The following is a 23079-nucleotide window of genomic DNA, read 5'->3' as shown; positions in this document are numbered from 1 at the left end:
CTCCTGCTGTTTGACCTGAAGCTGAGCGTTATTCTATTTCTGTGATCAGTCTATACTTACAACTAGATGACCCAAAGTTAAACTCACTTTAACAAGTTATCTGATTCAATACTGCAAATGATGATAAATGAATGGCTGCCTCAAATGGAAGTAAAATACATTGTTAGATGTAAAACATTGCAGCATTTCTGCTGTAAATACATATAAAACACAATTAAATATATGGTCACCCTTTCCAACTTTTGTAAAAGTGTGACCAAGAAAACACAGCAGGTTGATTTATTTGAATCATATTTAAGTCACACACTGAGAACTAAACTATTTTTATGTGTATTGTTTTACCAGATAATAGCTATAATATCACATTTGATATATCTCTATTCAAAACGAAGAGCTGAACAACATGGGTGGGCTTGTTTTGATATACGGCGTTGCTCCGCGGCACTGCTTCTCTCAGTCGTATTGTTGCAGTGACTCATGACTCCGCTCACTCAGGAGACGCTTTGACAAGCCGTTAACACACTGATATCCCTCCGCGAATATTAACATTATTAATGTTATTTTCTTGAAGAAAAATAGTGTCATTTGTTTTTTGCTTGTTTTTAAATACACACAGAAGACATGCTTTTATATAGTAAAATAAAAAATAAAATAAGATATGCACAAGGTTGTAATTTTGATAAAAATATTTCGAGGGCGGAGCGGATGGCGCTACTTCTCGCGGTACAACCTCTTCCGGTCCTCTTTCCAGCTTCCCGTGCAACATGGTGAGTGTGTGTCAGTGGCGGCCGTGTGGCAAAAACGGAATAAACTGTCATTTTATTCGAAATACCGCACATATTTCTCCCTCTTTAGATATTTTAATCACACAACTATAACACAAGGCTGGGAATAGTCGTTACACGTCACCCGGTGTGATTAAAAAAATAGTTTGGGCCTAATGCTAGCTGTTAGCATGCTAACCGTTTTTGTGCATGTGTTCCTGTGAAGTGGAAAATGCTTCTGTTAATGTCCGGAGAGACACAGCGAAGACATCTGGATTCTGGATGTGTCTTAGTTTCTCTTTATGATGTTAATTTTGCGTCAATTAAATAAAAAACCGGCAAAACTTGAGATGACCTATGTTTTTTTTTTAAAGCCTGTAATTCAATAGCAGCCGGTCCGAGACACTGAAGCTATCAGACATTTAATGATCCTCCGTTTTAAATAAATCCGATCAGATACAGAAAGTAATGGACGGCAGCCACTAGACCAAATACTGATAAAACGTCTCCTAAATTACATAGATCTTGTATTGGATTGGACTTAGGAAGTGTAGGAGTTTGTCATTTGATACCCATGTTATGCTGTTGCACGTTAAAAGCAGTATTAGAAGTTAGTTAAAGGATGTCAGAAACTATGTTAGACTGTACAACCTAAATTCTAATAAGTACTTTATTTTTATCAAAGCCCATGGGAAAATATGGTGTTGGCTTGAAAGCAGTAGAGGTTATACCCAAGTTCTGATAAGGATATCTGCAAAATGTTTACAAGTTAAACTATTCAAAAACAGCATCCACACAGAAAAGCATTGTCTAAATGTCTTATTCATTTTATTAAATTTGCGCCAGCTTTTGATATTTGACAGTTTCCATTACCCAGTGCTGCTGATGCATTGATCTGTACCAATGTATTGATCAGTACCCAATCCTAGTTGTCGGTCCATAACTTGTATCATTCTGACCTTGGCATCTCTTTTACAGACCAAGAAAAGGAGGAATAACGGTCGTGCCAAGAAGGGCCGTGGGCACGTGCAGCCCATCCGCTGCACCAACTGCGCCCGTTGCGTCCCCAAGGACAAGGCAATCAAGAAGTTTGTCATCAGGAACATAGTGGAGGCGGCGGCCGTGAGAGACATCTCAGAGGCCAGTGTCTTTGACTGTAAGTGTATCTGCTTTGTTTTTTTTGTCGTACGTCATCATAAACTGTTAATGTATTTTGATCCTGGTGGCTTGTTCTCATCTGACACTTTCTCGACTGTTTGCTCTGCAGCTTACGTCCTGCCCAAGCTCTATGTGAAGCTGCACTACTGTGTCAGCTGTGCCATCCACAGTAAGGTGGTGAGGAACCGCTCCTGTGAGGCCAGGAAAGACCGCACCCCACCACCCAGATTCAGGCCCGCTGTGAGTACCTTCTACAGCCCGGTGCTGTTTGTCAGATCTGTTTAATGAAGCTATAAATTATTTTAAAGTGGATAATGTGACTTGTCATAGCTTGAAAAACAGGTGGAACTAATAACATTAATGATGGTTTTGCAGATGAGCCAGAATCTGAATATAATGCAGTCTTTAATGTTATTAACACCTGTTTGAGAAGTCACATTATCTATCTAGTCACAGTGATAAGGGTCTACATCAGACATCAATCTAATTTTATTGTTTTGTTTGTTTTTTTACAGGCCGGTGCACCAAGAGCTCCCCCAAAGCCCATGTAAAGCAGAATTTGAAAATGCTGTACACCTGAAGAATAAATTGAAAAAGTCTTTACAAAAACTTTAATGTGTGAAACTCATTATTCATAACGAACATGTGTTGAGTAGTTTTAGGAAAGACAGGCCTGTCAAGTATTTTATTTGGAATAGACTTTCTTACAGTACAAAACTTACAGTAGTTTAAGTTCGAATTACGCAAATGCATAATTACATATGATACATTTAAAAAGGCTCTGCAGTTATTTAAAGCGATATCAGACCATTTACAGGAGTGGGGGAGGTTAACAAAGATCATAAAACTGAAGGGAACAAACAGTGTAACAAGGAAAACATTTGAACACAGAACTGGAGTTTTCTAAAATGTAGTCTTGAATTGGAGTAGAAAGTTTATTTGGTTGTCCTTATGACTAAAACGGAAAGATGTCTGGGTGCAGGTTGAGCAAACAGCATTGGTATGACATGCATCAGGGTTAGAAGCACATTACTGTCTAGTGTTGCACAAACGAAAAAAATCTGCAGCTAAACTCAACTTGTGAGTGGGAAAGAGGGCTGAATCTTCCCAGATGGGGAATTTGTTCGCACTTTGATAAAGAACTATAAGCTAAAAAATACAGATTTTGAAGAAGATCAGCTAGCTCGTGGACTGTGGACTGGAGTCTGAGCTGCTTTACCACATTTTTACAATGTCACACTTGAGGAGAAACAAATAGCTGAGTGTTCGGGTCTACAGGAAATTATACACATTGTATAGTTGTTTCTTTGGCTCCTAGCAATCAGCGTTACCAAAGTCCTGTTGTTCTTTTGGTGGATCTATTGGTCAACTGGTTGTAACAATGATAACTGGTTCTGATTTTAGCTATAATCCACAGCTGCTGGGAAAAAAAAATAATATGCCTTTCGTGATGTGCAGTATTTGCACCACAGGATTAACAACTGACAAACCAAACTTTACACTTCAAATGTGAGAATTTTAACTTGAGAGAAAGAAATGCAGGAAAGACTTCAAGCCAAAGGCACAATAGTAGTCTACTACACTGAAATCACACCGGGGCTCTTGTGAAGATACAAGTTGTTGCCCAAATCAGAATATACACAATGAAGTAAGATGTAATCGACTGGTCATGACAACTTTGGTGTCTAATCATTTTCATTGACGTCACACTGTCAATGTTTTCTAGATCAGTTTGCAGGAAACTACAATTCAAGATTGTGTGACATGTTTGATAATTTAACAACAAATGTCTGTCCCAACATGGCCTAACAGTCTCTATTCTTATATTAAGGCAAGATAATTTGATTTTTAAATGAAACCAACTTTGGAAGAGAAAAATCCACCAATTTAAGTTTTGTGTTTCTATACTGGTGAGAAAATCACCACAGTGCATTGTCTCTACAGGTTACTCTTTCTCATTTAAATCTCATACAGCAATGTGCACCAAAGCCAATTTTCTAACCTTTTATTTAACAAATGTAGAATTTATATAGAAATTATTAAAACAATAGGGGAAACCCTTCGTGATCTTTTCTAAATGTCTTCTACAAAGAGGGAGATAACCCCTGGAAAAAAGGGTCATTTCAACATCTACAAGGATTTACTGACAGCAATGAACAGGGAAATATTACCTTGAAGCATCTTCCTAATTCAAACTGCATGTACAAATATATTAGTTTAACTTAATTTTGCCACTGCAATAGGGAAAAGTGCTTAACAACAGGTGGTACTGGTTCTTTGGCTCAACCATGGGGGAACCATTATTTGGTGCTATACAGAACCACACTCACGGTGATCTAAAATTAATATGAAAACCAAGTACTTTTTTATTCCTTCTCATAAAAACAGTATTTCAGAGCATCTGCACATCTAGACCACCAATTTAAATGTGAGATTCCACACAAGATAGAGTTCAGTATACAGAACCAGGGGAACCATTCACAACACTAAAATCACCTCAAATATCCATTTTAAGCCGTGAATGCTTCAGTGGTTTCTGTTCAGCCTGCAAAAGACTTCTGAAAAGCAACATTTGTTGATGCTGAAAAAATCTAAACTTTTATGAAATAATGTGAAAATACCAGCTTTGATACACATAGGGACTTGTTCAATAAGCAATCTGCACTGTACAAAAGTCAATGGGTCAAGTCAGCTGATGATTTTGACTATTGTTAGTATTTTTCTAGCATTTTTGGCTTTTGTGGCTATTTATAATGGCGTACATGGATACACATCTCATCTACAAATGTCCTATTCATCCAATTCTGTAATCTTAATTTAACAAGTTAGCCCGCTGGACAGTATAACTGATTGTGCTTAAAGTGTTTGAAGTCAGATGTTGACGTGGAGAGACTGTCTCTATTGTTTTAACATGTAAACAGACAGAATCAAGAGCTGACAGCGTTCCTTTAACTCACACATTTCTCTCGACATACATTTCATATCGGCACCATATAACCAAGACAGAAGAATTTATCACAAATCACACCTGACAAAACCGATTTTGAAATAAACATGTTTCACTCTACTGTCACATTAGTGACTCTGTGGACTCAAATGTGTTCAAATAAAATAAAACATCTTTTTTTTGGATTTCACCTGTGAGGACGGAAGTAAACTGCCACTCCACACTGCACTCATTCATGTCATAGCAGCATGTGCCAAATGCCATGCACATTTAGTCTTTGATAAATTAGCAGAATTGGTTCTTTGCTAACACATTAAGGAAAATCAATCCTAATTTTGTTAAATAGGAGGAAATAAAGATTGTGCAAAGCTATAAGCCAGAGACTTTATAGTGTCTGAAAAACTTTACTAAGTAAATTATTTTGTATCTCTAAAATCACCCACAATTTTTCAAAATATGACCGTTGGTAGTTCATGTCCTTCAGTCTGGTCAACGAGGTGTGATCAGGGTGAAGAAAGGCACAATACGATGAGATAGAACACCAAAATATTTTTTTTAAATATAGCATAAATAGATTAGTGTTGGTTTGCAGTTTGATGTAGTAATGAAAGGGAAAATGTTAAAGACTCTTAAAGACCCTAACCACTTAGTATTCTTTCACTAACTGTGGCAGTGATACTCGTACTCCTTTCCTAGTGAGAAAAACATTTTCTCACATTTTGACAGAAATGTGCAGGTCATTAATGTATTCCATAAAATAGTTTAATATAATCATAGTATTCTGGCAGGTATCAGTGCAACAAAAGCAGTCATAGGAAAGAAAAACAAATATCTCATACATTGCCCCACATGGGCATTCACACAAAGGCCTTCATTTTCCACTTTACTTATTCAATTTACTTCCAAAAAAACAGAGACACACACACACACACACACACACACACACACACACACACACACACACACACACACACACACACACACACACACACACACACACACACACACACACACACACACACACACACACACACACACACGAGAGAGATCTGTCCATCCCACCCCGTTAAAAACAAAAGTGCAGTTCTAATTCACGGACAACCCCTCAAACAGATCTATTCGACTTGGACCTGGTCTCTGAGTTTGGTCTGCACTTCACTTCAAACTATTGTACAGAATCAACCCCAAGTTGGAAAACAACATTGTTTGTTAGGTAACCTTTTCACTGAATTAATGCTTTTAGAACAAGGCATTAAAACCTCTACAGACTCCACTGTAGGTACGCCTGTAAACTTCACATTACGTTTTTTACATTTTCTCTGTTAAAGTGCACAAGATGGGAAGGTTTACAGGTTATGGACAAAAGTCAGATTTGTCTACCACAATTTGTGCATCAGGTTTGAATCCTGAATTTTGGAGCAAGGCACATCTGCGGATAAAAAAGTGCATTGGCTCTCAATCTACTTTAGAATACATTTGATTAAAAGAGCATTTTAAATGGATTCATTGTTCAAAGTGCATTGAAAATAACAAGGACCACTGTTATAATTGGAGAAACACAAGTATGAGCTTCTCATTCATGTTGGTACATGTTAACTGTACCATTGCCTGTTTCATATCATCGGTGTCTCCCTTAGCTCATGTGCAGACCAAACCCAGCCAGGTCCTTGTCTCAGTGTAAAAATAGCTCTAGGTGAAGCAGGTTGTCCACCCTTTATCCTCAGTCGAGGATGTGCTCCCCACGGACGATGTGTGAAGAAAATTCATAGCGGTCTTGGCTGCGGTGGCCACAGATGTTACACTCAAAAGGCTGGCGGAAACCGTGGCAGCCCATGTGGATGGTAAACATGACATGGTCCAGGAAAAGCACACGACAGTGCTCGCAACGAAAAGAGCGCACAGCTCGCCCCTCCCCGTCTACAACCCGAAAAGCCTCCCTAGAGGTGGAGGAGGGCGCTGTAGGTGAGCTGGGAGTTGCCGCGAGGGCAGGAGGTGGGAGGGCTCCAGAGTGGCCTCCATCTTCTCTTTCCACCTCCCTGTCTTTGGCGTGACTGGGACTGTGTCTGTCCCGACTCCTGTGGTGTGCAATGGGAGGAGGCGCCGTGTGATGGTTGTTGGAGTGGAGAAGATGATGGCCATTGTTACTGTGCAGAGTCGGAGCAGTGCTGTTGCACGGCTCGTCTGGCATGCTCTCTGTGTCTGTAGAGTCCTGGCAACCGTTGCTAGGTGATGGTGCGTGACTTCGTCCAGCAGGCAGGTCTTCATGACCCTCTGCTGCCTCTCTCCCCCCTGCACCTGCAGCTCCCAGCCCAGCTCCAGTCCCTGTACAATCCAGCCTCGGGCCCAGAGCGACAGGGGTGTGAATGGAGCTGTGGATGGGCCTGAGTTCTGATAAACATGAAGGGTGAGAAAGGTGTACAGGTCTCAGTGTGTCTGATACCCCGCCTCCTCCATTACCTGCTACACCGGCGTATTCACCTCCCAGACCAGTAAAGTGCGGGGATTCAAGGTCCCCTGCGTGCATCTCCCTGTCTTTATCCAAACCAGTGCTGAGCTCATAAGGTGCGTCTGCAAGGTTGAGGCGTATGTGCTTCTGTCCTGCAAAAAATAAACACAATCTTATGACACTGTTCTATGGAAGTCTATGGAAGATGTAAAAACTGCAACTTTAAAAAGAAAAAAGATTACTATGGGGCAGGCAGCTTGCCCAGGTTAGATAAGACAAGATAGATAAGAGTTCAGGGGAATGTAGTGCAAAGAGTAAAGAAAGGGAATAAAATAAAATATATACACTATATAGAATAAAATGTAATAAGTAAGTAATATAGTATATCTGTACAGGTGCAATGTTTCATTGGTAAATGACTATCCTGCCAAGTTTTTTGGATTCATTCTAGCTGCTGTAATTAGGTTCGGAAGTTATCCAATCAAGTTTTAATTTAATTTCCTTCCTTAAATCCCAAAAGCATTTTATTTATATAACTGGACTGGATTCAGATGGATACCATCAAATCTGGTCAAAGGTCAAACCTGTTCCTCCAGACAGGGTGGTAGGACAGAAGAAAACAAAATTGTGATTGTTTAATTATACTCTTTGCCCTGAGCCTGTATCCACTGTTGTATTGATGACAATTCTCCAGCACCAGCTACATGTGAATGTAATCAATAAACGTTAAAACAAAGCACAGACGTTCCTGATTCACTTTGACATTTGGTTTGAATCTCTGTCAAATCATACGGCTTGGATACATAAAAAATGTAAAGCGTGGTCACATCACCAGCACAAAACGATCAGTATGATTGTGGGTGGTATTCAATTCAAGCATTTACTGCTGTTTTCGCTGTTTTGTCAACCTGTCCACACTGACACCAAATGCTCACCTACAAATTTTTGTGGTGTGGATCTCTTGCGTTTGGTGATGCTGTTGGCGAGCCGATCGATAAATGCCATCTTGTCTGAGGATGGCTGCAGTAGAGAGTCTGGTATAAACTCTAGCTCTCTCATCTCCTCTCCTGCACAGAGTACAAACAAATTGTAAAGTTATTTTTGGAGGGTTTTGCGTTACCTAAACAGCATTTATCCCAAATGTTTAAATAAATTGTATGCTGCTTTTTTAGTATAATCTAAAACAACTATTGGAAAAGAAACTAAGTGAGGGGTATTGACTACATCATCTCCATGAATGCCATAAACCTTACCTGGATTCTGTGCACTGGATGGCTGCTGCGACTCCAGACTCTGCAAGTAGCTGTGGCAGCGCTCCCGGTGCTCCTCCAGGGTGCTCTGCTGCTTGTAACTACGGCCACAATAACTGCACTTATACGGCTTCCCAACGGTTGGAGAGGACACTGGGGACAAAGTGGGAAGATAACATTGTTAGTCATTGTACGCTATCATAAGAAAAAAACGTTATCACGCTTAAATCTCTCCCACCTGCATGAGTGCGAAGGTGGCCAGTAAGCGCATCTCTTCTTCGACAGGCATAGCTGCAGAAGGGACATTTAAAGGGCTTCTCCCCTGAGTGCAGCTTTATGTGGCGGAGCAGGTTACCCTTTTGAGTGAAGGAGGCACCACACTGATTACACTGGAATGGTCGCTCACCTGAGGATAGATCAAACCTGTCAACCCAACTTCCAAGTACATCTATAGTATCTGGCACATAGGGCCTCAAGCAAAATGAATCACTCTCACAAACAGAGTTGTTCTTTAGTGCCACATATGACTGATTTAAGAGAATTTGTGGCATTCACCAATTTTGTAGCATAGCAATTTATTCATTTCACTTATTTCAATTCTCTCACTTGCTTAGCTGACTTAGTCCTAATGCAGGATCATCCTCTGTTGCGCCTGAAAGTCACCTAAAGCAGGCAAATCTCTCGTCTTAAGTATCCCCATGACAGTCTTTCATATTACTCAGGGACCTCTCTGCTTTAGAAAATACATTTTCACCATTCCCCCTTTATTTCTGTCACAGTATGGTGCTGCTCTGATGACATACCGCTGACAGCTGTATTAAAAGGTCTTTTTTTATATTTTTGCCCTTATTCAATAGGACAGGTGAAGAAAGACAGAAAAGGGGGGAGAGTGAAAGAGGGGAGACGACATACACCAAAGGGCTTCAGGTTGGAATCGAAGCCAGGCTGTTGTGTTAAGGAGCCTACATGGGGCGCGTTCTCTACCAGGTGAGCTATCGACTTGGACAGGTTTAGAATAAGAATATGAAAATGTTCTTATTCTTATACCCAGAATCATTTTGTAAGGACTTGTGTAGGAGACATAATCACAATTTCCATTCCAATTTTAATGCCAAAACCCCGTGTTCTGTATCTGACCTAATCTCTTAAACAAAAAGCAAACTGAAAGTACGTTTTCTCAAAGAGAAGGTTTATCTAAACTAAACTAATCAGTCACCTGTATGGCTGCGTTTGTGCACCATGAGAACATTAGGTCCAATGCAGATCATTCCACAGATGTCACACTTGAGCTTCCCATTTGGCATTCTGGTGGCTCCTGTTGGCATGATGTCAGGATTGGTGGGCTCCCTGTAGACTCCGACAGCCTCAGATCCCTGTTCTGGACCCCCTTCCTCTACCCGCTCCCCTCTTTCATCTTCAGTACTGCGACCTGGGTCTTCATCACTGTACAGCTCAACTTTAATGGAGTTGGCTACAGAGGCAGAGATGCAAACATAAAGAGGGTCTTAAATAAACCAGCATGTTGCCAAGGTTAGATGTCATTACTGAGGGCTACCTCACTAACTAAATCTCAGACTGACAACACTGGATGTATGAAATGTAATTGGAAGAATATAGTAACAGAAATGTTTGTACACCTTTGCACAACCTTTTAAAACATTTGGCATATCACAGTAATTTTAGATATTACTGTGATATGTCAAATTATATTTTTGGAACTAATCAAGAAGTAACTGGTGAAATAATTAAGATTTGTGGATTTGATTAACCATCCCTTTCATGGGATTCTCACTGACCACTGAGGGAGCGACTAGGAGAGGTCTCCTTGCTGTTTGGGGTGCTCACTGTTGGACCTCCAAGGGCCCCAGAAAACTCTCTTTCCATTGAAGAGTCTCCACTAGCTAAAACCAAAAAGGAAGAAAAAGCATGATCTGTGATTTGATTAAAATGCCAACGGTTGAAAGTAAGTATATTTGTGATTTCATAAACCAGAGTCCTACCTGATATGTAAGACCGGCCATTGCAGTCCTCAACATCCATACTAGTTCAAGCTGAATACTAAAAGGACAGTTATGTCACAAGTTAAGATCAATCTGGACTATCTCTCTCACACATTCACCCAGGGACCGGTTAATTCAAAAACATCTAAACAGAATTACAATCAACTGTGTAATTACCCCAACACTGCAACCCCATTAATTAATCAGAAAAAACATACAACAGTTACATCTATAAGTCCAATTTGACACCTTATTATAAAATGATGCACGACAAGTTAAATTGGCATTTCCACAAGTTCACAATTTAAAAGGGTTTCAATGACCAAAACATGAACACAAAACCACAGAAAGCTGGCGTAGATGTCAGCAACTACAGTTAACTTGTTGGTGTGAGTTTGAGTCTCAACTGGACCAATATTGAACTGTAACATTAGCTCCTAGCCACAGTAAATATGTTGAAGATTAGCTGATGTAACGTTAGGTGAGAGAAAATATCTAACGTTAACTAGCAGCTAAGTTAGCTCCAAGTCTAACCGTAGCAGCCTCAGATCAGCTGATGGACTCAGTTACAATTGACCCATGACAACATTAATAAAGTAACGCTTAAGCTATTAATGTTCAGCTAATATAACGCTAGGCTCATCTGAAACAAATCAGTCTGATATTCAGATCGAAACAGAGGAAAACAGCGTTTACTTTGACGTTTACATAACGATGGCGTTGGGGTAACCCAAGTTTACGGGTCGGCCTTGGTGGCTAACGTTAGCCCACTGCATGTGATGGAAATTACCGTTAGCCAGGTTAGCCACACCGAGCACTAGCTCCAACACTTTACTGCCCTCGACAGCTTACTAAAAAGCATGGAGCAAAATTAAGTAACAGGGGCGATGACGCCAAGTAACGTTATACAACGCTGACTTGTGACATCACTTGGCTGACTAACGCTAAATTGTACATTCGCGTTTCTACGGCGTCTTGTTTAACGCTAGCATAACAAACCAACGTTAGCCTGAAGTTAGCCACCACGGTCAATGTTTCCTCAACGGTTGCTATGGCACCCACCGCCTCCCAATGCTATGGCTAGCCAGCTAGTGGTTAGCTACCTAGCTTGCTCCCCCCCCGAATTGAAGCCTTGAAGCTGACTTTAAAAACACAACACAGCGGAGGCAGTGTACTATAACAGTAGTATAATAATTGTCCGGTTTCTCCCAGTGACATTACCTGTCCCTGTCAGGGCCGCTTCAGTGAGGTTATTCCGTGTTTTCATCTGCTTGTTTATGACGGCAGCATCTCCCGGTAGCGTTCACCTCCAGCTCCAAACCATTTCCGGTTACATTTCCAGTGTGGCCGCATGTCAACCACCACCAGCAGCAGCAAGAAATGAATGAATCTGCATAAAACATATACTAAACAACATTAATGTGTAAATAATTCAGCGCGTACACACACAAACAGCCATCACGGACACAAATAGACTGTGTTTTATTTGTATAGCTGTCTTCTTCAAATTTAAACTTATGCATTAATTGTTACTTTAAAGCTGCAGTAGACACTATTTGTTTGTGGTGGCTCCACAGCTATTTTAAAGTTCTTTTAAAAAGAAAAAAATACTCCATTCATTACTGTATGTTGTACACATCCAACTTGTTACTGTTGGTTAATTCATATTGAACCAAACATATTCTTTCATTATGATGCTTTACTGTCAGATCTTTTACTTAAGTAAAAAATAGTTACACCACAGTGTAAATATACTCCATTACAAGTAAGACTCCTGTATTCAACATCTCGTAAACGTATTAACATCAAGTACTTAAAGTGCCACAAGTAAGAGTACTCATAATGCAGAATAGGCCATTTCTGTATAATATTATATCACTGGATTATAATAAGTGATGTATTCATGTGTAATCATCACTTACTTTGCAGTTGGAAAAGGTGGATCTTATTTTAATTTCTTTATACACTGTTGGGTAGTTTAACCTGTAATAACACAATTTATTATTTATCTATATTTTGTATTAATCCGCAAAGTAACTAGTAACTAAAAGGCAGAGGAGTAGAAGTATAAAGTAGCATAAAATGGAGATACTCAATTATAATTTTGTACTTGTACTTATAGATCCCCTGACATGTATTAAGACATATACAAATAGTCTGCTTGGAACAATAAGGTGTGTCTCAAAATTTCCACATTAAAATCCTTAAAAAGGGCATCTACTACTTCTACCTCATTAAACATTTAAGAATCTGTGAATATGCATATTTTGTTTGTTTTCCTGCTGCACACAGACAGACGTCTCCCACTTCACTGGAAAGTCCATTCTCAGTGATTGTGCACTGGTGGCTTCAAGAATCTACATCACACTTGTATAAATTGCATATTGGACCAGGGTTGACCTGCAAGCTTTTTGTGATGTCACAAATCACAATGCTGGTTGCCCCGCCCCTTAAAAATCTCGATGATCAGAGAGAAACTTTCCACTTTTAGCAAATGAATGTGAGAGCATTTCCAACAAAAACAAAGTGATTTAAAAAACCTGAAAAGTTGGTTCCTATCTAGAACCAGGAGATAGCCGGTTTTCCTTGCGGCGTGTCATATTCTACAGGTCGTTGTGTATTGTGCAATGCCCTCTGATTATGCCTCTGATTATTGTGGTTCCACTCAAAATTAGATAACACCAAGGTTTCCAGAATCTTGAACAGAACTGGATTTAACTAATTTGGTGAAAAAGAGGCCTCAGTGTTCAGACTGAAAGCGTTGTGAGTTAAACTGTACTGTACACCGCCTGTGTATTCTCCACGGGTTTATACATGCCTCCCAACTGTTGAGTGGCGCAAGGAGGAAGTGAGCTATATCCGGTGCACTGTATGACTTCACAAACACAGCTTTTGCTTTCTGTGGACTATAAGTCGTCAACTTATTTCACCCCGTTTCATCCTTTGATCTATTTTTATCGTCTACCTGAAGTTTTTTATTCAACTACAGTACGATAAGTTCCAGCAAATAAGGTAGGCTATGTGCGCTGTTTGTGTCTTCAAATGTGGTTCTGGATCAGGGTCAAGTATTCAGTTACGGTGTTAGTCTACCGATTAATATTTCTACTACTGTTAAATATAATTTCAAGTTAAGGTAGTGGATAAGTCACATAAATGAGTTGATTATTTCTAATTTGGACTATTACATGGAGAAAACATTTAATACCACAGATACAATTTAAGGCAGAAACACATGAACTTCTATTTTGTACTAACAGTCATTTCTTATATGTTAGATGAAATATTTTCAGACAGCATTTTGGTAAGTTATTAAGATTTGGGTGTTTACATAACACATCATTTAAAGTGTGATGGGTTCAGTTGATTGTGGCTACTTTTTGTGCTTCCATGCTCAGTAACTTTATAAAAATGTCCCCAAGTGGCCTCAGACTTTATACAGTGATATATGGCTTCCAATATTTTCTGTCTCATTGCAGATCATGGACAAGCTGAAGTCAGCAAAGCAGGACGTACTTTCTTCGCAGCCTCCAGGTGACCTTGATTACATCCTTAAACAGTGTCTGAATATTCTATGAATGATTAGAGGAACAGAAGTAAAGCACATTAGACAAGATGAGTGCTTTTGGAAATAAAATTCCTGTATACAGCTGTTGTCTGTATGGTATATATTATCAGTGAGCCTCAACATTGGATTAAATTAAGACAGAAAGTTTCTCTTTTTTACAAGTACAGGTTTTCAGAAAGACACAACTTATAATGATTGTCATTAATATTTACAGGGCCACCCACGGTGGTTGCTGATGGTAACAGTGTTGTGACCATCAGAGAAATACGAAATGTAAAAGCAAACTCCTTCTCCATGACAATCGAAACTGAGAGTGATCAACGACGTCGTCCATCTGGTGAGAATTCATATTTTCAAGCATTCCCTGTAGTATGAAAGTTGTAAAATAAATTGCTGCACTTAAGTTAAGCGTGTGGCTGTTCTTGTTTTAAAAGTAAAAAATATCATACAACATTGCTTTGGTTTGAGCATTTTGAAGACAGAATTCTGATGTGTATTTTTAACATATTTCTATGTATTTACTTAGGGAATGTTGGACAAGCTGCCCCAGCAGATTACAGTGCACACGATGGCAGTGTAATATGTGCTGACACAATATCCGATGTCACTACTGACTGCAATATTGATTTCTCAGTGAAAACATCATCATCATCATCATCACAAATACGTGCAGGTAACATTTTGCCAACTTTTTACTAGTAGTCCATTATATATTTGTCTTTTTTCAGTCTCTCATTCACGAATCAAAGCAATGAAAGACAACTTTCTGTGAGGGTAAATTCAGTAAATCCTATCACTGTTCTTCTCTCAGGAACAGAAGATGAGACTCCGTCTTCCTCTCAGGTTGAATACATGCACATTCAATAGTGGTAAAACCTTTCCACAGTAGGAAGCACACTGATAGGTTAGCTGGCAGGTTTTATACACACAATCCTTTATGACAGCTTTACAGTACATGTATATCAATGAACTGTTGTTTTAATGATTGATTAGCCAATTTGTCTACCTTCTCATTTGCTTCCAATATCCATTAAAAAATGACATGTTTTTCCCCTTTTTTGGTCAGTTTAGTCTCTTCAGTTTATGTTAAATTGCATATTTTAACAGTTTGCTGCCTCTTTTGGGTAATTAAAACCCTCCTTTTGAAAATCCACCTGTGACTCATCATGCCTGTCAGCTCCTGTAACACTGTAACAATTGCAACATACTTGGTATGTACATACTTTGGTTTTTGTACGGATTAAACAAAAGAAATATAATGTGTTAGTAACCTTTAGTGCTGGTAGGCCTGACTGTTTCCAGTCTTTATGCTAAGCTAAAGTTTAGCTCTAGTTTTATAATTACCAGAGTGCGTAGGAAAAGTGACAGAAAAGTCAATTAATTTAAGATATTCTGCAGCTCAGTTAAACAGTGAAACCCTCATTCATTTATCATTCTCTAAACAGAACTTGTTGTCTTTTACAGGGCCCTGCTGTAAAAATTATCACTGAGCACAAGGTGGAACTCATTGACTGCCTGATGGCGGATCACTCCTTCATTCTGCAGCACGTACATGCCAAACATATCATCACTGACAGACAGTATCAGTATATAAAGCATATCTCACAGCCAGAAGACAGGATTACTAACCTGATCGATCAGGTGATTTGTAAAGGTCAAGAAACCTGCTCTTCTTTTCTTGAAGTTCTCAAACAACCCGATGTTCTGAGGACTTATCCACAGCTCAAACACATTACAAAAAATGGTGCTAAGTAATGTTTAGTGCTGGGGATATTAATGTAACTGAAAAACAGACAATTGGAGGCTAAATTTGTGGATATGGGGAACAACTATACTACTATATCTATCTTTTTTTTTTTGATGAAAATCATGAAATCAATGTATGCAATTTTGGAAAAATAAAAATCCCAGAATTACAGACTACGGACCTCATTTATTATCTGTCACTGGGTGTCATATTAATCAATTCTGACTGGATTCTCCTACATGAATAAACACATGTAACTAAAGCTGTCAGAATAATGTGGTAAAAAGTACAATATTTACCTGTGAGGTCCATAAGACGTATAAAGTAGCAGGAAATAGAAATACTCGAGTACAAGTACAGTACTTAGTTACTTTCCACGGTGATATTTGAACAGTGTGCTAAATGTAATGAGTGTTTGAATTGTCTCATATTAACCAGTAAAGATATGAGGCAATCATTAGCAGATATTTGTGGGAGAAAGGACTCTGGTGTTTACCTTGGATGTTTCTTATGAGGCCATATCATTGTCCAGAGAGTTTTCATTCACAGATCCATTTTTATTTTTTATTTTTTCTCATGATTTGACAAAAGAAGAAGAAGATAGAAGAAGGTATATACTTTATTGATCCCCTATTGGGGGAAATTCTTTTTTTCACTCTTTTATTCTTACACACACAGGCTGAAATGCACACTTCATGCACTTGTGGACATGCAAACAGGGAGAGAGATGGTGGAGTGATGGGCTCACCACGTTAGCGGCGCCCATGAGCAGTTTCTTGGGGTTAGGTTGCCTTGTTCAAGGGCACCTCGGCAGTGCACAGGAGGTAAAACTGGCAACTCTCCAGGTACCAGTCCACACTCCATATTGTGGTCTGTGGGATTTATATTGACCATATTGTGGTTTGTGGGATTTAAACCAAGTCCAAGTCCCTACACACTGAGCTACTGCCGCCCCAAAGAGAATGTATTTTATCATGGTACCTAACTAAACTAACTAAAAGGTGAGATACACATCCAGTATCAGGATATTCACAGATTTTAACACTAAAGGTAGTCAGTTTAGGCATATTTGTGCCTAGACCTAACATATTAATGAAGGAAATAAATGTTGTGCATGAACAAACACGCTCCTCTTTCTATTTTATCACTTTTATTATCAAAAAAGATGTAAAGTTAAGTCTTTATTTACCTGAAGTGCTCAATGCCCACTGACAAGCAGAGATTTAAAGATGTCCATGCCCAGTAAAATGATATGGAGCCTATAAATTAGAGGTTTTATTTTACTTGTGGTTTTCACTACACATGATGAGAGGATAAGATAATGTGATGACTTAGGTCAGGGCAGATAGATGGTATGTATCTACACATAGTAGACATTTAACTATTTAATTTTCTAAAAACTAATCCCAACAGCATCTTCTCGGATGAGTATTCGTGGATCAATTTGGGTCTGGTGTGTTTACATTTTAACAATCATAAGTCGCACTGTTACATAAGGAAACAATGGAAACCCACTCTTATTTAAATGAAGGGCCGAGCATTGTGTCCTGAAGGTGAGTCTGGAAAAGAGTAAAAAAAAAGAGAGTGAGTCAGAAACAAAGAGTGACCTCTACTGTACACACACTGACCAGAGCGCACGGCCGTGTCAGCTCTGACGTACTCGCTGGTTTTACGACGGTGTGCTTACACAATGACAGTTTCCGTCACTTTGACTTGCAAATCGTAATCGCGTTGAACAAGCGGTTTTTTTTTTTTTTCGTTTGTAATTTCCGCTGGAACGACAATTTCACCATTTCAAACTATCGATCGATATCGATTACTATATCAGATACACACAGAGACCGATTTTCGAGACAAGTACAAGTTGTACTTGTTGTAACTTTACTTAAACTCTGAACTTCCAGCTCGAGGCCCAGCAGAGAGCTCGAGCGGCAGCTCCGAAAAGTTTGTTGTTGTCACGTGACGTGAGACGAATGTGGCGATAAAAGTTTGTTTAGGTAGTAAAACTAGGTGGCGTACTACATTATCAAACCCTATCGATCACCGTTTTCACCACAATGCCTCAACCAAAACATCGAAAGATTGCTGTTATAGGTTACAGGTCTGTAGGTGAGTAAGGCACGCGAGCTCGTGCACAGCTAATGTTAGTCAGCTAGCAGGCTAACATGCTAACATGCTAACGTCCTGGCTTTGTTTTCCTCCTGAGTGTATCCGACTGACACAAGTAACGCTACATTACCTTTGTTTGTCTGTCGGTGTGGTACATGTGTTGGCTGGGCAGTTGATTACTAAACTACAGTAAGATCCCAGTGAAGCTGTAACCATCTGTTGGTAGTTTTATGTTCTGTGGAAATAAAAGTTAGCTCAGCCGGTGGCATCGAAACTTTTAGCCTAGCACATTAAACATAACAATGTAATGTTCATAATTTAAGGAAGTCAGGCTGCAATATTTCACCTCCATCCAGTTGCTTATATTCTAAAATATCTTTATGTGGCCGTTGTTGTACTAACAGTGAAATCCTGGGACCCGTTTAGGACTTTGAGCTGTATTTAAAAAAACAACAACTTCCAGCTGTACTGCCACTGCAAGTTTTTATCAAACTTTATCACATAACTTATTCTGATAGCAGCCATTACCAAGCATTTAGATAAGGCCACACATTTTGATATGACTGTATAGAAAGAAAATGACCTCCTATATACACAGAGCATCACACATTGTTGTTGATCACTGTAGTGTACGGGTCTACCTGAATCCACCAAAGTCACAGGTAACACACTTTGTGACCCAGAGACACTATCTTTAGTCATATCTATCACAATTGAGTATGTGATTTTAATGTGATGAAAACATTTACTATGATAATATAGGTAACATTACTGATCAGGTCAAATAAATTAGTGCAGCGGTCTCGAACTCACAATTGTTTTGGGGCCACTTCTTGTATGGTCATTTCATACTTTGACCACTTCAATGTTCAATTACGACAAGAAAGTTTAATATTCTGATAACATTTCCATTACTAACATCATACTAACATACATACAAATAATGCAAACAGCAGTTTCTATACATTCTTATATTTGTTGTTCCCAGCCAAACAACAAAAGAACAACCAAAACCTACTCTTCCTATCAACCGTTCACATGTTTGCACTATGGGTGTAAAAAAATATCGAATCGCGATATTTTGTTTTGTGATATTGTATTGATTCTCAAAAACACTGTATTGATTTTTGTGTTTAAACCTCCAACCGTCAGAAAGCACTGTAAACAGAGAGCTATGCTGTTGGATCTTACAGGGGCCGTGATAAATACAAATGTAGACCCCCCAAAGTTAACTCTGCTCCAATTTTATTAATTTGGTGGTGTTGGTGCAGTTTTTCTAAAAAACCCCCCCAAAAAACACATTTTTAAATTACATTTAAAAAAACTTACATTTTTATTTTAGTCACTACAGTAACACATTGTGTAGTATTTGCTTGTTTTAAAGAAAGAGAGAGTTTCAACTTTGTATAAACATGATAGTAAAACAACCATGTTATGCTTCTTTGCCCCGCACAGGAAAGTCATCTCTTACAATACAGTTTGTGGAAGGACAGTTTGTTGATTCTTACGACCCCACCATCGAAAACAGTACGTGTCATTATTATGTTGTTTATAAGATATTGCAGCAAAGACAGTCACAATGGATTTAATGTGAAGAAATGTTTTGTAAAACTAGTTCATCCCTCTTCCCAGCCTTTAACAAATTGGTCAGCGTGAATGGTCAAGACTTCAATCTTCAACTTGTTGATACAGCTGGACAAGTAAGTTGTTCATGTGCCACGATATCTGACACAAGCACTAAACTCTTGGTTTTAAATCAATATTTCTGTTAAATCCTAACATTCAACCTTAGGCTTTGCAGGGATTATAAACATATACATAGATGTCAAATTGTCAAGTTAATTAACTAAAGGTGCCAGTTTGTCTAGAAGCTGTAGTCTTGTATGTCTGCCTCCATTTAATAATGCATTGTGTTTATTTACAGTCATACTTACAATACCTCTCTTCTGTCTGTAGGATGAGTACTCAATTTTTTACCAATCCCACTCAATGGACATCCACGGGTATGTCCTTGTCTATTCAGTGACTTCCTCAAAAAGGTGAGTGGATGTTTGTATTTTCATATCTGTATGAATGACTATTAGGTAGACAACATACTATATGTGTCGTAACAATTGATGCTAGGATTATGTCTTCACGTACATATTTTACCCTTCATAATACGTTATTCTTAGATCAAAAAGATTTACAAAGGTTGAATTCACTGTTATGTACACAAAGTGTGATCTAATGCCATATGAATTGTTATTTAAATAGGTTTATAATATTCAATTCTTTAATGCTGCATCAGAGAAGGGCTATATTAGGTTATATAATAATAGTAAGTTAGTAGTAAGTAACATACAGAATAGAGTTACATACTGAATAGTTTCAGATCTAAAGGTACTTTGATGTCTCTCTCTGTTCAGTTTTGAAGTTGTGCAGGTTCTACACGACAAGCTGCTAGACATGGTTGGGAAGATTCAGTAAGTTAGATGGATGTTTAAAATTTAAAATTGTCTTATTTGTTTTTCCAAGTGATTGTTTTTTTCAACCAGGATATTATTTTCTTTTTAGGGTCCCAACTGTTCTTGTAGGGAACAAAAAAGATCTCCACATGGAAAGGTAATCAAGGTTTTTGAATGTCGTCAGAATAGAAATCTGTTGAATATAGTTTATGCTACATATGCTGTCAGATTTTGGGCTTAAAATATGCATTAACACTTAGTAAACAACAAGTGTCATAAAAAGAGCAAAACCAATGATGAATCCTATGAACAAGTACATTTCTGTATAGCCAAAGCCTGATATATTATTCCTCTGTGATCTAGACCTGTTGTCCAAAAACAAATCATAAGCATTACAGTGTTTATTTTGATCTCATGTACACTGTCGTGCTGCAGTACTCATGTCGGATTGTAACATTTGCTAAAAACTACAGTCAAAATAGGATGAGGAAAGTCAGAAAGTATTATGAGACAAGAACACATTGTTGGTTTTGTTCTTTTCATCTTTTCCTTAAAAAAAGTACCACATTATTCTCTCTCTCAACCTTTCTGTTGCCACCGACTCAAATAATCCTTCAAAGCAGTGCTCTAAGTCAGTGTCTGTGTGTAATACAAACAAAGTTTTCTGTTTTCTTTTAAGTGAAGTTTCAATTTCATTTTCCCCAGGGTTATCAAGCCAGAGGAGGGAAAGCAGCTTGCTGATTCCTGGGGTGCTGCATTCATGGAGTCCTCAGCCAAGGAGAATGAGGTAATGATGGCGATCTCTTGGAATACCGACTCATCAGCGCAGTATGCATATTATTTCTGACACGGATTCACACTCTGATGACCATTTTCTTGCAGACTGCCGTGGAGGTTTTCAAGCGGATCATTTTGGAGATGGAGAAAGCTGATGGAAATGCACCCCAAGAGGAGAAGAAGTGTGCTGTTATGTAAAAGTGTATCCAGGACATCAGTAAGCTCGTTTGCTGAAGACAGGAGGCACAACTTCACCAGCTTGCCAATCGCGACCTCACCGACACCAAGACACTGCAGTGGAACTTTTCTGCTCCATTGTGATACCAGATTGATTTACATAGCACGGCAACTGCTACAACAGTTGATAAACTATTCCACCAAGTGTTATCACAGGGAGATGTTTCTTAGAGCAAGAATAATCTTTGTTTTAGACAAAGAAGCACCATCAGCGAACACTTTCTTTAAATACTGAAATGTAATCTATGACTGGGCCAAATCTTGACTTTGAAGTTCAACTAAATGCTCAGAAATCTAAATTATATTGCCAAACATACTGGTCTCAATGAATTGCATCAACATTTTTCATGAACATATTATAGCAATAACTACTTGTAAATCGGATGTTTGAGACACAATTGGCTTATGTCTCATAACTCTTTGAGTAGTTGATAGTAGTAAATGCACCGTAAGGAGTTTGTTAATGACCTTTTGAGGACTGGTATTATTTCAGCAGGTCTTTTTTCGACAGTGATGGATAGTCACAGTACACATTGCTTTAAATGTGGTGTTAAATATCAGTATTTCTCACAAATGGGGGATTTCCTTGAACACTCTGGAGTGAGATTTCACATAAGAAGTTTCACTATTGTTTCACAGTTCTTGTCACTGTCATTTTTATCAACTCATCTTCAGGTACCTTTCGCCAGTGAACATGTGAACTGTGTCTTCACGATGGAGGAATCTATATGTATATCTAACAACTTGCATTCTAAGCTTTTCTGCTTAAGCAGATTAGTCATCTTCCATTGTTTCTACAGTTTAATTTCTCCTTATGGACTGTAATAAACATGTTATCTTGTTGACGACCCTCCGAGAAATTTAGTATAGATATGAATAGATCTTTTGTATTTACCAGTAATGGCCTTTTTATACAATATAAATAGAATCCTAGAAATTGGTTTGATTGGTGCAGGTTTGCTCTCCCTTCAATATCTTAAGTATAGTATATGGTTATAAGTGCGTTATAATTATAAACACTGTTGAGTTGCAATTTTTTAATTGCATTTTAACACTGCGTAAGACTATTTAAATGGCCAAAGGCCACAGAGTTAGATTAGTAATTTTTGATCTCATGGTTTTGATTTGACCAAGCCAGGGTGGCGTGCAGTCCCTTTTAATTTATATTGTGGACTTGCATGATCACTGCTAGATACTTGAGATCCTTAATGACTTGTGTTTCTTAGATCCTGTAGCCTTAAAGACATGACACTTTGTGGATTTTCACCATAATCCTCATGTTCTACCTGTAGTGGGTTATTGTAACTTTTTATCAAGTGCTTTTGCTGAGTAAGTGGTTGATTGATGGATTATTGATGATGGTTGAAGAGAAGCTGGTGATGCTGTGTCTTGTGCCTTACAGTTGTTCAAACACCCCCCCTCCAAATCTGCTTCCCCTCACGACTCAAGGTGCTCTTAAAGGGTTTTTTGTTTTTCCTACTGTTGACTTGATACCATGGTGCAGGTGGTGTTGTGCACCTGAACACCAGTATTCCCTTTGTGGGTCTATGTTAATTCAGAAATCTTGCTGTAAACAGTTTTGTATATAAATAAATCTGTTACTCATTTCACGTCTCATTGATTTTGGCAGCA

General features: G+C 38.6%; 4 protein-coding genes across 10 annotated transcripts; 3 read left to right on the top strand and 1 right to left on the bottom strand.

The window, feature by feature from the left end:
* The first annotated feature begins 714 nt into the window (after window positions 1–714).
* On the top strand, window positions 715–2531 carry LOC127371966 (40S ribosomal protein S26). Its single transcript, XM_051415229.1, has 4 exons — window positions 715–767; window positions 1743–1920; window positions 2032–2162; window positions 2438–2531. Exons 1-4 carry the CDS (start codon window positions 765–767, stop codon window positions 2471–2473), a joined length of 348 nt encoding a protein of 115 aa, XP_051271189.1. The 5' UTR covers window positions 715–764; the 3' UTR covers window positions 2474–2531.
* A 44-nt stretch (window positions 2532–2575) lies between these two features.
* LOC127371965 (zinc finger protein Eos) lies at window positions 2576–11886 on the bottom strand. Of its 5 annotated transcripts, none has more exons than XM_051415224.1 (8): window positions 11787–11886; window positions 10566–10623; window positions 10362–10466; window positions 9782–10036; window positions 8804–8971; window positions 8569–8718; window positions 8251–8382; window positions 2576–7467 (listed from the first exon to the last, which is right to left on the bottom strand). In XM_051415224.1, the coding sequence occupies exons 2-8, from the start codon at window positions 10603–10605 to the stop codon at window positions 6590–6592; spliced, it is 1728 nt and encodes a 575-aa protein (XP_051271184.1). In that variant the 5' UTR covers window positions 10606–10623; window positions 11787–11886; the 3' UTR covers window positions 2576–6589. The 5 variants fall into 5 exon arrangements, with proteins under 5 accessions (XP_051271184.1, XP_051271185.1, XP_051271186.1 ...); XM_051415225.1 differs by lacking the exon at window positions 11787–11886 and adding an exon at window positions 11356–11778; XM_051415226.1 differs by lacking the exon at window positions 8251–8382.
* Window positions 11887–13406: 1520 nt separating this feature from the next.
* LOC127371309 (uncharacterized) lies at window positions 13407–16048 on the top strand. 3 transcript variants are annotated; one of them, XM_051414039.1, is made up of 7 exons: window positions 13408–13577; window positions 13841–13866; window positions 14042–14096; window positions 14345–14467; window positions 14657–14803; window positions 14942–14973; window positions 15595–16048. In XM_051414039.1, exons 3-7 carry the CDS (start codon window positions 14045–14047, stop codon window positions 15883–15885), a joined length of 645 nt encoding a protein of 214 aa, XP_051269999.1. In that variant the 5' UTR covers window positions 13408–13577; window positions 13841–13866; window positions 14042–14044; the 3' UTR covers window positions 15886–16048. The 3 variants fall into 3 exon arrangements, with proteins under 3 accessions (XP_051270000.1, XP_051269999.1, XP_051269998.1); XM_051414038.1 differs by lacking the exon at window positions 13841–13866; XM_051414040.1 differs by lacking the exons at window positions 13841–13866; window positions 14942–14973 and having other exon boundaries at window positions 13407–13577.
* Window positions 16049–17558: 1510 nt separating this feature from the next.
* On the top strand, window positions 17559–23054 carry rhebl1 (Ras homolog, mTORC1 binding like 1). Its single transcript, XM_051414041.1, has 8 exons — window positions 17559–17986; window positions 19442–19513; window positions 19619–19686; window positions 19943–20025; window positions 20395–20451; window positions 20543–20590; window positions 21139–21220; window positions 21316–23054. Exons 1-8 carry the CDS (start codon window positions 17935–17937, stop codon window positions 21406–21408), a joined length of 555 nt encoding a protein of 184 aa, XP_051270001.1. The 5' UTR covers window positions 17559–17934; the 3' UTR covers window positions 21409–23054.
* Window positions 23055–23079: the final 25 nt, after the last annotated feature.

The sequence above is a fragment of the Dicentrarchus labrax genome, unplaced genomic scaffold (assembly GCF_905237075.1).
Source record: "Dicentrarchus labrax unplaced genomic scaffold, dlabrax2021, whole genome shotgun sequence".
Lineage (NCBI taxonomy): Eukaryota > Metazoa > Chordata > Actinopteri > Moronidae > Dicentrarchus > Dicentrarchus labrax.
The sequence above is the reverse complement of the archived record's forward strand: the minus strand, read 5'-3'. Positions and strand labels throughout refer to the sequence as shown.

Bases quoted from the DNA above. Each gene is read 5' to 3' on its own strand.
- LOC127371309 (XM_051414038.1), top strand. From the start codon at position 14,045: ATGGACAAGCTGAAGTCAGCAAAGCAGGACGTACTTTCTTCGCAGCCT. The intron at 14,468-14,656 runs GTGAGAATTCAT...GTATTTACTTAG, and splicing joins TCAACGACGTCGTCCATCTG to GGAATGTTGGACAAGCTGCC. The intron at 14,804-14,941 runs GTAACATTTTGC...TTCTTCTCTCAG, and splicing joins ATCATCACAAATACGTGCAG to GAACAGAAGATGAGACTCCG.
- LOC127371966 (XM_051415229.1), top strand. The intron at 1,921-2,031 runs GTAAGTGTATCT...TTTGCTCTGCAG, and splicing joins AGAGGCCAGTGTCTTTGACT to CTTACGTCCTGCCCAAGCTC. The intron at 2,163-2,437 runs GTGAGTACCTTC...GTTTTTTTACAG, and splicing joins CACCCAGATTCAGGCCCGCT to GCCGGTGCACCAAGAGCTCC.
- LOC127371965 (XM_051415224.1), bottom strand. From the start codon at position 10,605: ATGGATGTTGAGGACTGCAATGGCCGGTCTTACATATCAG. The intron at 10,467-10,565 runs GTAGGACTCTGG...TTTTGGTTTTAG, and splicing joins TGGCCGGTCTTACATATCAG to CTAGTGGAGACTCTTCAATG. The intron at 10,037-10,361 runs GTCAGTGAGAAT...CTGCCTCTGTAG, and splicing joins TCCTAGTCGCTCCCTCAGTG to CCAACTCCATTAAAGTTGAG.
- rhebl1 (XM_051414041.1), top strand. From the start codon at position 17,935: ATGCCTCAACCAAAACATCGAAAGATTGCTGTTATAGGTTACAGGTCT. The intron at 20,026-20,394 runs GTGAGTGGATGT...CTCTCTGTTCAG, and splicing joins TCAGTGACTTCCTCAAAAAG to TTTTGAAGTTGTGCAGGTTC. The intron at 20,452-20,542 runs GTAAGTTAGATG...TTTTCTTTTTAG, and splicing joins GACATGGTTGGGAAGATTCA to GGTCCCAACTGTTCTTGTAG.